General features: G+C 42.9%; 1 protein-coding gene across 1 annotated transcript in view; it reads right to left on the minus strand.

The window, feature by feature from the left end:
• Positions 1-20,904, minus strand: part of aoc2 (amine oxidase copper containing 2) — a 35,142-nt gene extending 14,238 nt beyond the window's left edge. Inside the window, exons 1-4 of the mRNA XM_061905979.1 lie at positions 19,208-20,904; positions 7,189-7,307; positions 4,362-4,528; positions 4,028-4,160 (exon numbers count right to left, since the gene is read on the minus strand). Of these exons, the coding sequence (XP_061761963.1) occupies positions 4,028-4,160; positions 4,362-4,528; positions 7,189-7,307; positions 19,208-20,753 (1,965 nt within the window). The 5' untranslated portion in view covers positions 20,754-20,904. The remainder of the gene's footprint in view (positions 1-4,027; positions 4,161-4,361; positions 4,529-7,188; positions 7,308-19,207) is intronic.
• Positions 20,905-21,319: the final 415 nt, after the last annotated feature.

The raw sequence follows: 21,319 nt of genomic DNA on the forward strand, positions 1-21,319 counted from the left end.
TGTATTCATCTTTCAATGTGTCCATGTATTCATATGTTCGTGTATTCCTGTGTTCATGTATTAATGTATCCATGTATTCATGTGGTCAAGTATCCATGTGTTCATGTATTCATGTGTTCGTGTATTCATGTGTTCATGTGCTCATGTATTATTGTATCCATGTGTTCATGTTTTCATGTATTCATGTATCCATGTATTCATGTATCCATGTGTTCATATATACATGCATCAATGTGTTCATTGATGCATTAATGCTAATATATCCATGTGTTCATGTGTTAATGCCTTCATGTATTTATGTGTTCATTTATCCATGTAACCATGTGGTAATGTATCCATGTGTTCATGTATTCATGTGCTCATGTATCCATGTAACCATGTGCTCATGTGTTGATGTGTTCATGTATTCATATGTTCATACATTCATGTTTTCATGTATTCAAGTAATATGAGTTCATGTATTGATGTATTTGTGTATTTATGTATATATGTGCTCATGCATTCATGTATTATGTGCTCATCTGTTCACTTATCCATGTGCTCATGTATTCAGGTACCCATGTAGTAATGTAGTCATGTATTCGTGTATCCATGTGTTCATGTATCCGTGTGGTCATGTATTAATGTATTTATGTGTTCATGTGCTCATGTGTTCATGCATTTATGTGTTCATGTATCCATGTAACCATGTGCTCATGTATCCATGTGTTCATGTAATTGTGTTTTAATTTTTTCATTTGCTCATGTATACATGTATCCGTGTGCTCATGTGTTTATGTATCCATGTGTTCATGAATTCATGTGTTCATGTATCCAGGTGCTCATGTATTCATGTGTTCATGTATCCAGGTGCTTGTGTATTCATTTGTTCATGTATCTATGTGTTCCTCTATTCATGTAGTCATGTGTTCATACACCCATGTATTTATGTGCTCTTGTATTCATGTGTTCATGTATTCATCTATCAATGTGTCCATGTATTCATATGTTCGTGTATTCCTGTGTTCATGTATTAATGTATCCATGTATTCATGTGGTCAAGTATCCATGTGTTCATGTATTCATGTGTTCGTGTATTCATGTGTTTATGTGCTCATGTATTATTGTATCCATGTGTTCATGTTTTCATGTATTCATGTATCCATGTATTCATGTATCCATTTGTTCATATATACATGCATCAATGTGTTCATTGATGCATTAATGCTAATATATCCATGTGTTCATGTGTTAATGCTTTCATGTATTAATGTGTTCATTTATCCATGTAACCATGTGGTAATGTATCCATGTGTTCATGTATTCATGTGCTCATGTATCCATGTAACCATGTGCTCATGTGTTGATGTGTTCATGTATTCATATGTTCATACATTCATGTTTTCATGTATTCAAGTAATATGAGTTCATGTATTCATGTATTTGTGTATTTTTTTTTTAAATTGAATTATATTTATATAGCCCTTTTCTCTAGTGACTCAAAGCGCTTTACATAGTGAAACCCAATATCTAAGTTACATTTAAACCAGTGTGGGTGGCACTGGGAGCAGGTGGGTAAAGTGCCTTGCCCAAGGACACAACGGCAGTGACTAGAATGGCGGGAGCGGGAATCGAACCTGCAACCCTCAATTTGCTGGCACGGCCGCTCTACCAACCGAGCTATGCTCATCTGTTCATTTATCCATCTGCTCCTGTATTCAGGTACCCATGTAGTAATGTAGTCATGTGTTTGTGTATCCATGTGTTCATGTATCCGTGTGGTCATGTATTAATGTATTTATGTGTTCATGCTTTTATGTGTTCATGTATCCATGTAACCATGTGCTCATGTATCCATGTGTTCATGTAATTGTGTTTTAATTTTTTCATTTGCTCATGTATTCATGTATCCGTGTGCTCATGTGTTTATGTATCCATGTGTTCATGAATTCATGTGTTCATGTATCCAGGTGCTCATGTATTCATGTGTTCATGTATCCAGGTGCTCTTGTATTCATTTGTTCATGTATCTATGTGTTCCTGTATTCATGTAGTCATGTGTTCATATACCCATGTATTCATGTGCTCTTGTATTCATGTGTTCATGTATTCATCTATCAATGTGTCCATGTATTCATATGTTCGTGTATTCCTGTGTTCATGTTTTAATGTATCCATGTATTCATGTGGTCAAGTATCCATGTGTTCATGTATTCATCCATCTGTGTTCATGTATTTATATTTTCATGTATTCATGAATCAATGTGTTCATGTATTCATGTATTTATTTACCCACATATTAATGTGTTCATGTATTCATTTAGCCACATATTCATGTGTTCATGTATTCATGTGCTCTTGTATTCATGTATCAATGTGTCCAGGTATTAATGTGTTCATGTATTAATGTATCTATGTATTCATGTGGTCATATCTATGTGTTCATGTATTAATTTTTCATGTATTCATATGTTCATGTTTTCATGTGGTCATGTATTCTTGTGTTCATGTTTTCATGTATTTAAGTAGTCACGTGTTCATATATTCATGTATCCATGTGCTCATGTTTTCATGTGTTCATGTATCCATGTGTTCATGTATTCGTATATACATGTATTCTTTTATCCATTTATTCATGTGTTCATTTGTTTATGTATTCATGTGTTTATGTTTCCATGTGTTCATGTATTCATGTATCCATGTGTTCCTGTATTCTTTTGTTTATGTTTTCATGTATTCATGTATCCATGTGTTCATGTATCCATGGGTTCCTTTATTCTCTTGTTCATGTGTTCATCTATTCATGCATCCATGTGCTCATGTGTTCATTCGTCCATGTGTTCATGTATTAATGTGTTCATATATTCACGTGTCCATGTTTTATATGTAAATCATATGTTCACGCATTGATGTATGTAAGTGTCATATGTTGATGTGTTCTTTATTAGTGTTCATGTATTCCTGTGTCCATGTATTCACGTATTCATGTGTCGATGTATTCAGGTTTTCCTGTATTTATGTGTTCATGTAATCATTTGCTCATGCGTTGATGTATGTGTCATATGTTAATTTATCTATGTATTCCAATTTTCATTTATTCACATGTTCTTGTATTTATGTGTTCATGTAATCATTTGCTCATGTGTTGATGTATGTATGTATTATATGTTGAAGTGTTTATTTTTTAATTTATTCATGTGTGATTGTATTTATGTGTTCATGTGGTCATTTGTTCATTTATTTATTTCATTTATTCATATTCTCATGGAAACATGAGCTTATGAATTAATCATTTGTTCATGTTTTTATGTAATCATTTGTTCATGTATTGATGTGTTCATTTTTACATTTAATCATCTGTTCATGTGTTGATGTAATAATGTGTCATATGTTGATGTGTTTATTTATTTGTGTTCATGTATTCAAGCATTCATGTATTTATATATTCATGTGTTCATGTATATATGCATTCATATTTTCCTGTATTAATGTATACACCTATTCATATGTTCATGTATTCAAGGATTCATGTCTTTATATATCCATGTGCTCATGTATTTAGGTATTCATATGTTAATTTATTATTGTATTCATGTGTTCATATGTTCATGTATTAAAGGATTCATGTGTTTATATATATCCATGTATTCATGTAGTTATGTATTCATATGTTTATGTATTATTGTATTAATGTGTTCATGTAATCAAGTATTCTCGTGTTCATGCTTTTAAGCATTCATGTTTTTTATATATTCATGTGTTCATGTAGTTATGTATTTACATGTTTATGTATTGATATATTTATGTGTTCATGTATTATATGTACACGTATTCAAGCATTCATGTATTTATATATTCATGTGTTCATGTAGTTAATTATTCATATGCTCACGTATTCATGTTTTCATGTATTCATATGTTTATACATTCAAGCATTCATGTATTTATATATTCATGTGTTCATGTATTCATATTTTCATATGTCCATGTATTAATGTTTTTGTGTCCATTTATTCATGTATGTCTTCATGTGTTCATGTCAACGCACCTCGTTCTCTATGTTTTCGTCATCTGCAATAAAAGAGCTAAAGTCGACCGCTGGCATCCATATATCGTTCTGGTTGTACAAACTGCTGCTGCTCTGTTCTTCGTCCTTATGCTTGCTGATGGCCACCTTGTACCTGCACGCACGCACGCGCACACACACACACACACGCACGCACGCACGCACGCACGCAAGCAAACACGCACGCACGCACGCACGCACGCACGCACGCACACACAAACATATTGTTTTCTTTAAGGGATAAACTTACATAACCAATAATGGATTAATTTTGATTCCAGTCAAGCCTGATGACATGTGTCTCAGGCGTTCTCACCTGGCCCAGGACATGGCGCGCTCCTCGGTCTGGCTCTCTGGCAGGTGATCTCCTGTAGAGCTGAGAAGCTGAAGTCTGTAGGAGCGCTGATGGCCCCAGGCGTTGGTTTTGTTGCTCGCGATGTGGAGATAGCGAGGAACTTTGGCATTGTTACGCAGCGCCGCCTCCTGCACAGTATTAGTACTACACACATTACCACTACACTTACATACGATTACTACACATTACTACTACACTTAAATACTATCACTACACATTATTACTACACATACATACTATTACTACACAAATGTCTACTACACTTACATACTATTACTACACATAGTGTCCTGGGTAAGACGTTAAACTGCAACCACAGGCTGCAGAGAGGCAGAACCTTACCTCAGCAAAGGCCCTTTGGCTAAGGAAATGTTTCTACTGACAGACCTGGGCCACCTGCATCCCTGTATGGTACATCCGGTAGTACCTAGTCTAGCCAACACATCGGATAGGAGAGGGAAACTCTGATTCCAAACCACCTGTTGCCTGGCAGGTCAGTCCTCTTGATGCACCCTCGCTCCAAACAGTGGCACAGGCTCGACTACGTCATAGACCACCAGAGAAACCGAGCTGATGTGCACATCACACACTGCATGAGGGGTGCGGACTGCTGGTCAGACCACCGTCTACTCAGGAGCAAGATAAACATCCAGCTTGCCCAGAAGAGGAAGACGACCCGAGGCAAGCTCTTGCGTAAGCTCAATGTTGGAAGCCTGGTACATGACAACAAGGCACTGGAAGAGAACATCATGGAAGTGCTGCATGGAAAAACAGTGGAAGATCTTTAAGGAGTGTGTCTACACTGCTGCTGTTCATACTCTTGGTTTCATCAAAAGGAAGCATAGGAACTGTTTTGTTGAGAACGACCCTGAAATCAACATCCTCATCAACAGGCTCCATGAAGCTCCCAAACATACTGATGATAAGGCTTGCAGCCAGAAGAAGCAGCAATACCAATCAGCCAAGCAAAAGCTGCAGCCTAGGACTCGGCATATCGGAAAAAAAACTGGTGGGATAAAATTGCAAAACCACTTGAGTCCGTTTAGCCAACAACGTAGTCCTGCTCACCGACAAAAGTGACAGCATGCTGGGCAGAGCACTTCAAGGAGCTCTTAAACAGAGATTCCACAATTTGTAAAGAGGCAATTGCCACGATTCCCCAGCTGCCAGTGAAAGCTGAGCTGGCTGACCCCCCCAACCAGTGCAGAGATAGTGAAAGCACTAAAACAGACCACTTCTGGAAAAGCACCAGCAGGCAATGGGCTGACCGCAGACATCTACACGATTGGAGGCATGGCACTAGTAGAGAAGATATTGTCCCTGGACCAGGTCCTCTGGAGGAAGGGTGAAGTCCCTCAAGACTTCAAGGATGCATCCATAGTGCATGTTTACAAGAGGAAAGGGTACAGGGAATCCTGCAATAACCATCGCGGTATAGCCCTGCTGAGCATCACAGGAAAGATCCGGGCGAGAATCATCCTCAACCGACTCATCAAACATATTGCTGAGAATGTTGTCCCTGAATCCCAATGTGGTTTCTGTGCAGGCAAAGGTGCCTGTGACATGATCTTTGCGATCATGTCACAGAGAAGTTCTGCTACCTTGCATGCACCATCTCCAGCAATACATCTCTGGACAACAAGATCTCACTGCGCATCTCCAAAGCAAGCTCATCATTTGGAGTACTGACAAAGAGGCTGTGGCAGAACCACAGCAAAAAGCTGTGTACAAAAATTGCTGTCTACAGAGCAGTAATGGTGAGTGCGCTGGTCTACTGCTGTGAAACTTGGACAACCTACCATCGTCACATCCATCTGCTGGAACGGTTCCACCAGAGGTGTCCATGCTCAATATACAACATCAAGTGGCAGGACGAAATGTCTAACCTCAAGGTTGTGCAAAAGTGTGGTCTACCCAGCTTTCAAAGCCTGGTTATCACAGCCCAGCTCCGGTGGGCAGGTCATGTTGTCCGTATGCCGAACAGTCGGATACCAAAGATGATGCTCTACAGTCAGCTGAAGGAGGGACAGCATGGCCTCGGAAGACCCCTTGTCTGCTTCAAGACACACTGAATGCCAATCCCGGGGCCTGCAACATCGATGTAGCAAACTGGGAGGATTCAGCTGCCGATAGGGAAAGGTGGCGGCACCAGGTCACCCGAGGTCTACATCCGGACAAGAAAAGATGCAGATCTGTTCAAGGTTGCTCACTTTCGAGCAAAGAGCAAGACAACAGTAAAGGTTGTGAGAGAATTACTGTTTGCGGTCGACAGTGCTGTAGTTGCGCACAATGTAGAGGACATACAAGATCTTGTGAACAAGTTTTCAGCAACAGCTAGTCAGTTCAGCCTCAAAATAAACACCGAGAAGACAAGATGCTTGTACCAGCCACCCAAGCATGAGCCCATATCATCCCTACCAGGGGTGGTCTGTGTCATGGGAGACCCACTTGTGCAATCTCGAACATTCAAGTACCTCGTAAGCACAGTGACAGAAAATGCCAAGCTTGATGATGAGATCAGACTCAGGATGGCGAGAGTGAGTGCTGTGTTTAGGAAATTAAGGGAAAGACTCTGTAACAACAGGATTGTCTCTATTTGGGTCAAATGCAAGGTGTACACAGCAAGTGTGCTAGCTACACTTTTGTACGGTGCTGAAACTTGGAGCACGTTTGTTATTATTATCACACTTTAAAAGTCATGTACACACGTAAGTAAATACATGTTTGTACTGATGTTGTCTTTATTGACGACTAGAAATACATTTTAATAAATGAATGGAAATATGACCTGTTCTGATTTCAGCTGCCTCTCCACCAGCTGGGGAACCATAGCATAGCCGTTAGCAACCCATGGAATTGTGCTGTTGACAAACTGCATGTCTTTGGTCTGGAACACGTTTCTCACTCCTGCAGGCAAATACACACAAATACTTTTGGACTGCAGTACTTTACATGCAGCACCCAGATATCACTCACAAACTAGCTTCTTCTACTGTCTGATAGATCATTCTTCATTGTATTTACTGTAATACTTCTTGGAAATTGTAAATATGTAACGATATTTAGTGATAATTGTAAATTGTACATATAAAATGTTATATAGGTATAATTGTAATTTGTAAATATGTAATGATAAATAGTGATCATTTTAAATAGCAAATAAATAATGATATGAAATGATAATCTCCTCCTTATCGTGGTAGAGGAGTTTGCGTGTCCAAATGATCTTAGGAGCTATGTTGTCCGGAGACTTCTATGCCCCCTTGTAGGGTCTCCCAAGACAAACAGGTCGTAGGTGAGGGATCAGACAAAGAGCAGCTCAAAGACCTCTATGAAAAATACAAACAAAGTACCCACATTTCCCTCTTCCGGACGCAAGTCACCGGGGCCCCCCTCTGGAGCCAGGCCCGGAGGTGCGGGCACGATGGTGAACGCCTGGTGGCCGGGCCTGTCCCCATGGGGCACGGCCAGGCGCAGCCCGAAGAGGCAAAGTGGGTCCCCCCTCCAATGGACTCCATAGAGGTCTGGTGCGATGTAAGCTGGGCGGCAGCCGAAGTCAGGGCACTTGGCGGTTCGATCCTCAGCTACATAGGCTAGCTATTGGGATGTAGAACGTTACCTCATTGGGGGGGAAGGAGCCAGAGCTGGTGTGCGAGGAGGAGAAGCTCCGGCGGGATATAGTCGGACTCCCTTCGACGCACAGCAAAGGCTCTGGAACCAGTTCTCTAGAGAGGGGCTGGATTTTCTTCCACTCGAGCGTTGCACGCAGTGAGAGGCGATGGGCTGGGTGGATTTCTTGTTGTTAGAGTTCAACCCAGTGGACGAGAGGGTAGCATCCCTCCGCCTTTGGGTGGAAGGGGAGGGTCCTGACTGTTGTTTGTGCTTACGCACCAAACAGCAGTTCGCAGTACCCACGCTTTTGGGATTCACTCAAGGGAGTACTAGAAAGTGCTCCACCGGGTGATTCCCTTGTTCTACTGGGGGACTTCAACGCTTATGTTGGCAACGACAGTAAAACCTGGATAGGCGTAATTGGGAAGAATGGCCACCTGGATCTGAACCCGAGTGGTGTTTTGTTATTGGACTTTTGTGCTCGTCACAGATTGTCCATAACAAACACAAAGTTCAAACATAAGTGTTCAGTTTTTTCCGTATTTCCGTATTGGGCATGAAAGGAATTACTCGCTGTGCACTTCTTTTGCTTGTTTTATTTAATACTATTGCAGCAACAGCAGCATCAGGAAATAACCTAAAAGTAAACATGAAAATAACAAAACAATGTATCTATCTTGAATCATCATAATGTAAATAATAGACATGAATTCATCAACTGAACCATAATGTTGTCAACCATGATATGACATATTATCATCCATCCATCCATTTTCTACCGCTTATTCCCTTTTGGGGTCGCGAGGGCACTGGCGCCTATCTCAGCTACAATCGGGCGGAAGGCGGGGTACACCCTGGACAAGTCGCCACCTCATCGCAGGGCCAACACATAGACAGACAACATTCACTCTCACAATCACTGTGATTTTATCTTAACTTATCAATTTTAGCATTATATTTTATTATCACCATTAATTTATGTCATATAATGTTTTAAATGTGATCAGAATGATTTAAAATGTCACCATGGTTCATGGACAAGCATACTAAAAAAACAAAAAACACAGGCGCTCTGTTTGAGGCACACATTACACATATGAGCAGAACTACATAAAAGAACTACAAATCCCATCAGCCAAACCAGGAAGTAAAGTGCCGGTATTTTTAAACTCAAGCCATACCGAAGAATAAACCTTTGAACTCTCAAATGCAGCCGGACACACGCAACGCGACAACAATCTAATCCACCAGATTTCAATCCGCACATTACTGTAGTTGTACCCTTTAATTTAATAATTTTGCCAACGTCGTTCAAAAACTAAAACAGTGAGTGATTGCCCTGGCTGTGAAGCAGCAAGCCGGCCGCACAACAAGTGCCGCGGACATAGCGGACACACAACAAACAGAAAAGCAAGGAAGCGGGCAAGCATGGAATTTAAACAATAATTCAGCTGATCTAACAAAGAAAAGCGGACATAACAAAATGAGCTTACCAGTGGGGTATGCTGGTGACGAAGGATGCTGTTTTTACCAAATGAAACAATGACGCCATTTTTAAAGCTACCCAATTGGTCACCTGTCAGTGGTAGCCCCGCCCATCTTAAAGTCCCAGGTAAGTCCGCCATAAATACAGATACACATAACAAATACCCATAGTAAATCCAACCATAAGGGTGTCCATATCTGCACTTGGCACCAGGACACCCTAGGCCGCAATTCCATGATCGACTTTATAGTTATGTCATCGGATTTACGGTCTCATGTTTTGGACACTCGGGTGCAGAGAGGGGCAGAGCTTTCTACCGATCACCGCATAGTGGTGAGTTGGCTGCGATGGTGGGGGAGGATGCCGGACGGACCTGATAGGTCCGAACGCATTCTGAGGGTCTGCTGGGAACGTCTAACAGAGTCTCCTGTCAGAGAGAGTTTCAATTCCCACCTCCGGAAGAACTTCGAACATGTCACTAGCAAGGCGCTGGACATTGAGTCTGAGTGGACCATGTTCCGTACCTCTATATGTCGAGGCGGCCGATTGGAGCTGTGGTCGCAAGGTGGTTGGTGCCTGTCGTGGCGGTAATCCGAGAACTAGCGGTGAAGAATGCCGTCAGGTTGAAGAAAGAGTTCTATCCGGTCCTTTTGGCTCATGGAACTCCAGAGGCAATAGACAAGTACCGATAGGCCAAGCAGTGTGCAGCTTCAGCAGTCGCAGAGGCAAAAACTTGGACATGGGAAGAGTTCAGTGAAGCCATGAAAAACGACTTCCAGATGGCTTTGCAGCGATTCTGGACCACTATCTGCCGCTTAAGGAAGGGGAAGCAGTGCACTGTCAACACCGTGTATGGTGGAGATGGTGTGCTGCTGACCTCGATTGCGGAGGTTGTGGCTCGGGGGAGGGAATACTTTGAAGACCTCTATCCCACCAACACATCTTCCTATGAGGAAGCAGTGCCTGGGGAATCTGTGGTGGACTCTCTTATTTCTGTGGCTGAAGTTGCCAAGGTAGTTAAAAAGCACCTCGGTGGCAAGGCCCCAGGGTGGATGAGATCCGCCCGGAGTTCCTTAAGCCTCTGGATGCTGTGAAGATGTCTTGGTTGACAAGACTCTGCAACATTGCGTGGACATCGGGGGAAGTACCTCTGGATTGGCAGAACTGGGGGGTGGTTCCTTTCTTTAAGAAGGGGAACTGGGGGGTGGTTCCTTTCTTTAAGAAGGGGAACCGGGGGGTGTGTTCCCACTATTGTGGAATCACACTCCTCAGCCTTCCCAGTAAGGTCTATTCAGGTGTACTGTACCCTGCCTTCCGCCCGATTGTAGCTGAGATAGGCGCCAGCGCCCCCCGCGACCCCGAAAGGGAATAAGCGGTAAAAAATGGATGGATGGATGGAGAGGAGGCAACGCCGGATAGTCGAACCTCAGATTCAGGAGGAACAGTGTGGTTTTTGTCCTGGTGGTGGAACTGTGGACCAGCTCTATACTCTCGGCAGGGTCCTTGAGGGTGCATGGGAGTTTGCCCAACCAGTCTTTGTGTGCTTTGTGGACTTGGAGAAGGCATTCAGCGGTGTACCCCGGGAAGTCCTGTGGGGAGTGCTTAGAAAATATGGGGTATGGGACTGTCTGATTGTGGCGGTCCGTTCCCTTTACGATAAGTGTCAGAGCTTGGTCCCCATTGCCGGCATTAAGTCAGACCCATTTCCACTGAGGGTTGGACTCCGCCAAGGCTGCCCTTTGTCACCGATTCTGTAAATAACTTTTATGGACAGAATTTCTAGGCGCAGTCAGGGCGTTGAGGGGATCCGGTTTGGTGGCAGCAGGATTAGGTCTCTGCTTTTTGCAGAAAATGTGGTCCTGACGGCTTCATCTGGCCAGGATCTTCAGCTCTCACTGGATAGGTTCACAGCCAACCGACTGGGATGGGAATCAGCACTTCCAAGTCTGAATCCATTGTTCGCTCCCAAACCCAGTGACATCTCTGGGTTTGGGAGGAGATTTTGTTCACAAGTGAGGGAAGAGTGGATCGTAAGATCGACAGGTGGATCACTGCAGCGTTTTCAGTTATGCGGACGCTATGTCGATCCGTTGTTTGTGAAGAAGGAACTGAGCCGGTCGATCTACGTTCTCATCGACACTTATGGTCATTAACTGTGATGACCGAAAGGACAAGATCACGGGTGGCCCAAATTAGTTTCTTCTGCCGGGCGGGCTAATTGTAAATATATAGTAATACATAATAATTGTAAATTGTAAATATAAAATAATATTTAATAATTGTAAATTGTATGAACATAATATTATCCATCCATCCATCCATTTTCTACCGCTTATTCCCTTTGGGGTCGCGCGGGGCGCTGGTGCCTATCTCAGCTACAATATGATAATTGTAAATACACAATATTATATAGTTGTAAATTGTAAATACATAATATTGAATAATAATTGTAAATATATAATAATATATACATCATGTAAATTGTAAACACATAATATGTAATAATTGTAAATAAATAATTACATAAATAATAACATATAGTAATTGTGAATTGTAATTACATAATAACTAATAATAATTATTAGTGATTCCCAGAGCCCCAAAAAAGTCTGCGTGCTGTAGAGTGTTTTCTATTCGAGCTCCAGTACTCTGGAATGCCCTCCCAGTAACGATTAGAGATTCTACCTCAGTAGAAGCATTTAAGGGGGGGGGGGGGATTCATGAAGCGCTGGCTGTCCAAAGTCGGGACCCGGGGTGGACCGCTCGTCTGTGCATCGGTTGGGAACTCCGCACTGCTGACCTGTCTCCGCTCGGGATAGTCTCCTGTTGGCCCCACTATGGACTGGACTCTCACTATTATGTTAGATCCGCCATGGACTGGACTCTCACAATATTTACCACATCTGTGGTCCCCTCCAAGGATTCTCATTGGTCCCATTGGGTTGAGTTTTTCCTTGCCCTAATGCGGGATCTGAGCCGAGGATGTCGTTGTGCAGCCCTATGAGACACTCGTGATTTAGGGCTATAGAAGTAAACATTGATTGATTGATTGATAATATATAATGCATAGTTGTAAATTGTAAATACATTGTAATATATAATTGTGAATAGTAAATACATAATGTATAATATTTGTGAATGTATAATTATATATATTAATGGTTTTGTTTTGTTTGTTTCCATGCCAACCCATTAGTTTACACCTGGTCCCCCTAGTCACGCCCCGATCCTCAGCCCCTCACACCTGTTACTAATTACCACAGCCGGTATTTAAGGATTTTGCTTTCTGTCCATCAGTCTGGGAACTTTGCATGTGCTTGCCTGCTGGCCTTCATGCACACACGCTACCCTTGCTGCATCTCCTTCATGCCCTCGTCCATAGATCCATGTCATGTAAGTTGTTGTATATGGTTCATAGTTTAATGCTTTTGTGCTAGGTCCTTTTGTTATGTCCATAGTTCATTCATGCCATCGTGCAAGTGTTTTTGTTTTCCTGTTTGAATTTTTGTAGCCAAGTTTTGTACCTCCTTGTGAGCGCCCTTAGTTTGTTTATTTTTTATTATAGTGTTTAAATAAACAAATAGGTACTTACACTCTCGTCTGGCTCGTGCCAATCATCTTTTGCGTGGAAGAAGCAAAACCAATCCAAGTCCATGTGTGACAAACGGTAAATTGTAGATACACAATGTATAATAATTGTAAATATATCACAATATATAAAACATGTACATTGTAAATGTACACTATTATATAATTATAAATTGTAAATACATAATATAAAATAATTTTAAATGCATCATATATAATAATTGTAAATATATAATATATTCATCCTTCCATCCATCTTCTTCCGCTTATCCGAGGTCGGCTCGCGGGGGCAGGAGCCTAAGCAGGGAAGCCCAGACTTTCCTCTCCCCAGCCACTTCATCCAGCTCTTCCCGTGGGATCCCGAGGTGTCCCCGGGCCAGCCGGGAGACATAGTCTTCCCAACGTGTCCTGGGTCTTCCCCGTGGCCTCCTACCGGTTGGACGTGCCCTAAACACCTCCCTAGGGAGGCGTTCAGGTGGCATCCTGACCAGATGCCCAAACCATCTCATTTGGCTCCTCTCGATGTGGAGGAGCAGCGGCTTTACTTTGAGCTCCTCCCGGATGGCAGAACTTTCACCCTATCTCTAAGGGAGAGCCCCGCCAACCGGCGGAGGAAACTCATTTTGCCGCTTGTACCCGTGATCTTGTCGGTCATGACCCAAAGCTCATGACCATAGGTGAGGATGGGAACGTAGATCTACCTGTAAATTGAGAGCTTTGCCTTCCGGCTCAGCTCCTTCTTCACCACAACGGATCGATACAACGTCCGCATTACTGAAGACGCCCCACCAATCCGCCTGTCGATCTCACAATCCACTCTTCCCTCACTCGTGAACAAGACTCAGAGGTACTTAAACTCCTCCACTTGGGGCAGGGTCTCCTCCCCAACCCGGAGATGGCACTCCACCCTTTTCCAGGCGAGAACCATGGACTCGGACTTGGAGGTGCTGACTCTCATTATGGTCGCTTCACACTCGGCTGTGAACCGATCCAGTGAAAGCTGAAGATCCTGGCCAGATGAAGCCATCAGGACTACATCATCTGCAAAAAGCAGAGACCAAATCCCGCGGCCACCAAACCAGATACCCTCAACGCCTTGACTGCGCCTGTAGAAATTCTGTCCATAAAAGTTATGAACAGAATCGGTGACAAAGGGCAGCCTTGGCGGAGTCCAACTTTCACTGGAAACGTGTCCGACTTACTGCCGGCAATGCGGACCAAGCTTTGACACTGATCGTACAGGGAGCGAAACGCCACAATCAGACAGTCCCATACCCCATACTCTCTGAGCACTCCCCACAGGACGTTGAATGCCTTCTCCAAGTCCACAAAGGACATGTAGACTGGTTGGGCCAACTCCCATTCACCCTCGAGGACCCTGCCGAGAGTATAGAGCTGGTCCACAGTTCTACGACCAGGACGAAAACCACACTGTTCCTCCTGAATCTAAGGTTCGACTATCCGGCGTAGCCTCCTCTCCAGTACACCTGAATAGACCTTACCGGGAAAGCTGAGGAGTGTGATCCCACGATTGTTGGAACACACCCTCTAGTCCCCCTTCTTAAAGAGAGTAACCACCACCCCGGTTTGCCAATCCAGAGGTACCCGCCCCCGATGTCCACGCGATGCTGCAGAGTCTTGTCAACCAAAACATCCCCACAGCATCCAGAGGCTTAAGGAACTCCGGGCGAATCTCATCCACCCCCGGGGCCTTGCCACCAAGGAGCTTTTTAACTACCTCAGCAACATCAGCCCCAGAAATAGGAGAGCCCACCACAGATTTCCCAGGCACTGCTTCTTCATAGAAAGACGTGTTGGTGGGATTGAGGAGGTCTTCGATGTATTCCTTCCACCGATCCACAACAACCGCAGTAGAGGTCAGCAGTGCACTTTTTCCCCTTCCTGAGGAGGCGGATGGTGGTCCAGAATCGCTTCGAAGCCGTCCGGAAGTCGTTTTCCATGGCTTCTCCGAACTCCTCCCATGTCCGATTTTTTGCCTCTGCGATCGCTGAAGCTGCACACCGCTTGGCCTGTCGGTACCCGTCCACTGCCTCCGGAGTTCTATGAGCCAAAAGAACCCAATAGGACTCCTTCTTCTGCTTGACGGCATCCCTCACCGCCGGTGTCACCAACGGGTTCGAGGATTACCACCACGACAGGCACCAACTACCTTGCGGCAACAGTTCCAGTCAGCTGCCTCGACAATAGAGGTGCGGAACATGGTCCACTCGGACTCAATGTCCAGCACCTCCCTCGTGACATGTTCAAAGTTTTTCCAGAGGTGGGAATTGAAACTCTCTCTGACAGGAGACTCTGCCAGAAGTTCCCAGCAGACCCTCACAATGCGTTTGGGCCTGCCAGGTCTGTCCGGCATATTCCCCCACCATCGCAGCCAACTCACCACCAGGTGGTTATCGGTTGAAAACTCGGCCCCTCTCTTCACCCGATTGTCCAAAACATGAGGCCGCAAATCCGATGACACAACTACAAAGTTGATTATGGAACTGCAGCTTAGGGTGTCCTGGTGCCAAGTGCACATATGGACACCCTTATATTTGAACATGGTGTTTGTTATGGACAATCTGTGACGAGCACAAAAGTCCAATAACAAAACACCACTCGGGTTCAGATGTGGGCGGCCATTCTTCCCAATCACGCCTCTCCAGGTTTCACTGTCGTCGCCATTATGAGCGTTGCAGCATACTTCCCAACCCTACCGGATTTCCCGGGAGACTCCCGAAATTCAGCGCCTTTCCCGAAAACCTCCCGGGACAAATTTTCTCCCGAAAATCTCCTGAAATTCAGGCGGAGCTGGAGGCCGCTGCCCCTCCAGATCCATGCGAACCTGAGTTAGGACAGCCTGTTTTCACGTCCGCTTTCCCACATTGCCCAATGACGTTATAACTGTAGAATGATCGAGGGCGAGTTCTTAGTTTCTTATGTGGGTTTATTGTTAAGCAGTTTAAATAACGTCCCCCCAGCGCGGTAACAACACACAACAACAGCAGTCACGTTTTAGTCTACCGTAAGGCAGTTTGTCTGCCGTAAACAGCAATGTTGTGACACTCTTAAACCGGACAATACTGCCATCTACTGTACATGCACCACAACACCTCCAGGCAACACCTCCAGGCAACTTCAACCATTTACTAGTCTAACACCCTCCTCCATTCACATCCCATCTCCCCGGATTTTATAACAACCTAATGTAAATAATCAAATGTATTTCTAATGTATATACTTGTTCTTACGCTATCTGAACTCACTATGTTCTCTGCTCGCTGTACATATCCTACTAAGTAAGACCTAAACTGTTTCAATGTCCATTTCTCTGTTGATGCAATTGTTGATGACTGAAGTACTGATATCAACCAAAGCTCCCCCCCCCCCCCCCCCGATTGTAAATAATTCAATGTATATATTATGATGATTAACTTATGTGATGACTGTATTATGCTGATAGCATATATTTGTACCATGAATTGATTAACGTGGACCCCGACTTAAACTAGATGAAAAACTTATTCGGATGTTACCATTTAGTGGTCAATTGTACAGAATATGTACTGTACTGTGCAATCTACAAATAAAAGTTTCACTCAATCAATCAATCAATCATGCATATGTGACAATAAATTCTACGGCTTTTAGAAAGTGTAGTGCACAACTGCGCACACAACAGCTGAAAATATACTCCTCCTCTCTTAACCACGCCCCCAACCATGCCCTTCCCCCCCCCCCCCCCCCCCTACCTCCCGAAATCGGAGGTCTCAAGGTTGGCAAATATGGTTGAAGTCCCCCAGTAGGACAAGGGAATCACCCGGGGGAGAACTTTCCAGTACTCCCTCGAGTGTATCCAAAAAGGGTGGGTTCTCTGAAATGCTGTTTGGTGCGTAAGCACAAACAACAGTCAGGACCCGTGTCCCCACCCGAAGGCGGAGGGAGGCTACCCTCTCATCCACTGGATTGAACTCCAACGTACAGGCTTTGAACCGGGGGGGCAACAAGAATTGCTAACCTAGCTCGTCGCCTCCCACTGCGTGCAACGCCAGAGTGGAAGAGAGTCCAGTCCCTCTCGAGACAACTGGTTCTAGAGCCCTTGCGTCGAGGTGGCTCCGCCTATATTCAGCCGGAACTTCTCTACCTCGCGCACTAGCTCAGGCTCCTTCCCCCCAGAGAGGTGACGTTCCCACGTCCCAAGAGCTAGCTTATGTAGCCGAGGATCGGACCGCAAAGTGCCCTGCCTTCGGCTGCCGCCCAGCTCACACTGCATCCGACCTCTATTGCCCCTGCTATGGGTGGTGAGCCCATTGGAGGGGGGACCCATGTTGCCTCAATATGTATGTATATATATATATATATATATATATATATATATATATATATATATATATATATATATATATATATATATATATATATATATATATATATATATACATATATATATATATATATATATATATATATATATATATATATATATATATATATATATATATATATATGTATATATATATATACATATATATATATATATATGGCTTCACGTGGCAGAGGGGTTAGTGCGTCTGCCTCACAATACGACGGTCCTGCAGTCCTGGGTTCAATCCCAGGCTCGGGATCTTTCTGTGTGGAGTTTGCATGTTCTCCCCGTGAATGCGTGGGTTCCCTCCGGGTACTCCGGTTTTGTCCCACTTCCAAAAACATGCACCTGGGGATAGGTTGATTGGCTATAGTGTGTACATTTGAGTGTGAATGTTGTCTGTCTGTCTGTGTTGGGCCTGCGATGAGGTGGCGACTTGTCCAGGGTGTACCGCACCTTCCGCCCGATTGTGGCTGAGATAGGCGCCAGCGCCCCCCACGACCCCAAAGGGAATAAGCGGTAGAAAATGGATGGATTGATGGAATTGTAAATTGTAGATACATAATATATACTAATAATTGTAAATACATATTATATAAAACATATTACATAAAACATGTAGATTGTCGACACATAATATGTAATAATAATTGGGAATACATAATATATAAAACATGTAATTTGTAAATTCATAATACATGAATGCATGAATATATAATAATATATAATAATAATAATTGTAAATTGCAGGTACATAATATATAATAATAATTGTAAATTGCGGGTACATAATATATAATAATAGTTGTAAATATATAATAAGATAGAAGAAATGTAAATTGTAAATACATAATATATAATTGTAAATTGTAAATACATAATATATAATATCATTTGTACATTGTAAATACATAATACTATATAATTGTATATACATAGTAATATATAATGATGATTGTAATTTATAAATACATAATATATAATAACAATTGTAAATACATTATAATATATAATTGTAAAAACGTAATATATAATATCTGTAAATTGTAAATTCATAATGTATAATTGTAAATGTATAATATTATATAAAACATGTAACTAATAGATGGATAATATATAATAATAATTGTAAAAATACATAATATATAAAACATGTAAATTGTGGATACACATTATATACTAATAATTGTAAATACATAATAATATATAAAACATGTAATTTGTAGATACATAATATATACTAAAAATGGTGAATATATATTATATAAAACATGCAAATTATGCAGATAATATATACTAATAATCATAAATACATAATATACAAAACATGTAAATTGTAGATACATATTATATAATAATAATTTTAAATATACAATATTATATAAAAAATTGTACATTGTAGATGGATAATATATACTAATAATTTTAAATACAAAATAATATATAAAACATGTAAATTGTAGCTTTATAATATATAATAATAATTGTAAATACATAATAATATGTAGAACATGTAAATTGTAGATAGAAAATATATGATAATAATTGTGAATACATAATAATATGTAACATATGTAAAGTGTAGATAGTTAATATATAATAATAATTGTGAATACATAATAATATATAAAACATGTAAATTGTAGCTAGATAATATATGCTAAAAATTGTAATAATTGTGAATACAAAATTATTTATAAAACATGTAAGTTATGGATAGATAATACAGAACAATAACTGTGAATATCTGCTCACCCAACACATCCACGTCCACCTTGAAGTTGATGAAGTGTGTGTGGATGTTGCCCAGGACATTTGGCGCTACCTGGTGGCCGTGCCGCAGGCTGCCGTCCAGCAGGTAAGACGAGGAGATGTAACCCGTGGCGTGGACCTTGGCTTCCACTGAGCCGCTCTGGTAGAAGATGAAGTCCCACAAGTAGTCGTAGTTCCCGATGGCGGTGATGGTCCTGAACACCAGGCCGCTGTTGACCAGCCCGCCGTAACTGTTGCTGAAGAAGTCGGAGAAGTGTCTGCGCAGGGGCTGACCAAAGTTGTGCTCAAAGATGCAGATGGAATTTCTGAATCTGACGGGCACCGGCACATCCACGTAGCGGAAGGTGTCCACATAAGTGGCCTGGTAGGGACAGTCCACGCCGCGGACCAGTTCGTGTGCAAAGCGTCCGATTCCGATGCTGGAGTCCAAGAACTTGGTGAGGATCATCCCGGGCGTCACCGAGCCGTAAACCGACATGGCTTCTTGCACGCTCAGCTCGTAGATGATCCGCTCCCCCTTGAAGCGTACGTCAAAAACTCGCATGCCAGTGAGGGAGCTCAGACCGAAGGCAAAACTCCAGTCCAGGTAGAGGACGTGATTACCACTGACACTGAAGCGTTTTCCTTCTGCGTAGAACTGCAGAGGACCGAGCTGCAATGGTGTGTTCCTAGGTTTCAGCGAGCCATAGTCAGCCGTTTCCTGGTAGACGATTCTTCTCACGGACCCTGCAGAGTACTTGTCATGGAGTTCTTCCACCGTGTCGAAGTACTGACCGTTGTACAGGAGCTTATCCACCGTCCAGTTGGTGGCATCTACGCTCTCGTGGTTAACCAGTATCTCCAAACCTACCGGGTGGATGTACATGCCGCTCATGTTCCTGAATAAAGACACCCAGGTTTTTCTGTCTCCAGAACGAAGTCCTCGCGGCATTTGCTCAAACAGGTTCAGTTTTTTAGTGCCAAAACTCTCCTTCATAAGCTGCTTCAGCTTGGAAAACTGTTGTTCCAAAAACTTAGACAACAAGTCGTACTCCCCCACGGTCACGGTGCGGGCATTGATGGGCAGCTCCCTCTTATATTTCTTCTTGGTCACGTCCGTGTGGTACGTGGGCTTAGGCAGAGGTCCCACCACGTACTCCTTGATGTGGCCCAAAGACCCGTAGAAGACCACCACAGTGGCTTCGCGCACCGGCTCAGGACCTGCCCCGTCCAGGTAGGACAAAACGTCCGCCTTTTTGGGCAGAGACAAGTCGATTAGGAACAGGAAGTTTTCCGACGGCTTGGTGAGCTGCCTGGTGCTGATGGCCAAGTCCTTCTGCTGGACCATGTACTGCTGGACCTGCAGGTACTCCTCCTGAGTGACATCAGCAAAGACGCGGCTGCGCTTGTCGTGTTTGCCTTTGAGAGGATGAAGGCGTCGGCCGGAGCATTTGGGAGCCCTGCTGGAGTGGAAGCCCAGCAAAACAATGTTGAGAAGAACAGAGACCAGGACCAGGACAAGAAGCGTCCATTTGACCAGGGAGTGCATCTTGTGCTTCTGTGCTCAAACCGTGTCCCAGATCAGCGGGGGAAGGTGTTCAGAAGAGTCCAAAACCAGTGGGGGAAGGTGGTCAGAAAAGTCTGAGAGCAGTAGTAGGAAGGTGGTGAGAAGGTGGTCAGAAGAAAGTTCTGCATGAGAACCCGCCCACTTCCTGCATGATCCAATAGCAGAGGAGCAGAAGAATGTCAGAGTGGAGAAGAATCCTCCTCTGATGCAATACTTTCATGCTCTCGAATACTACACTAATACCCATTCTACTACACTGATACACATTGTACTATACTCATTCACACATTCTACGACATTAATACACACATTGCACTACACTAATACACATTCTACTACACTGATACACATTGTACTATACTCATTCACACATTCTACGACATTAATACACACATTGCACTACACTAATACACATTCTACTACACTGATACACATTGTACTATACTCATTCACACATTCTACGACATTAATACACACATTGCACTACACTAATACACATTCTACTACACTGATACACATTGTACTATACTCATTCACAAATTCTACGA

The sequence above is a fragment of the Nerophis ophidion genome, linkage group LG07, assembly GCF_033978795.1.
Source record: "Nerophis ophidion isolate RoL-2023_Sa linkage group LG07, RoL_Noph_v1.0, whole genome shotgun sequence".
NCBI lineage: Eukaryota > Metazoa > Chordata > Actinopteri > Syngnathiformes > Syngnathidae > Nerophis > Nerophis ophidion.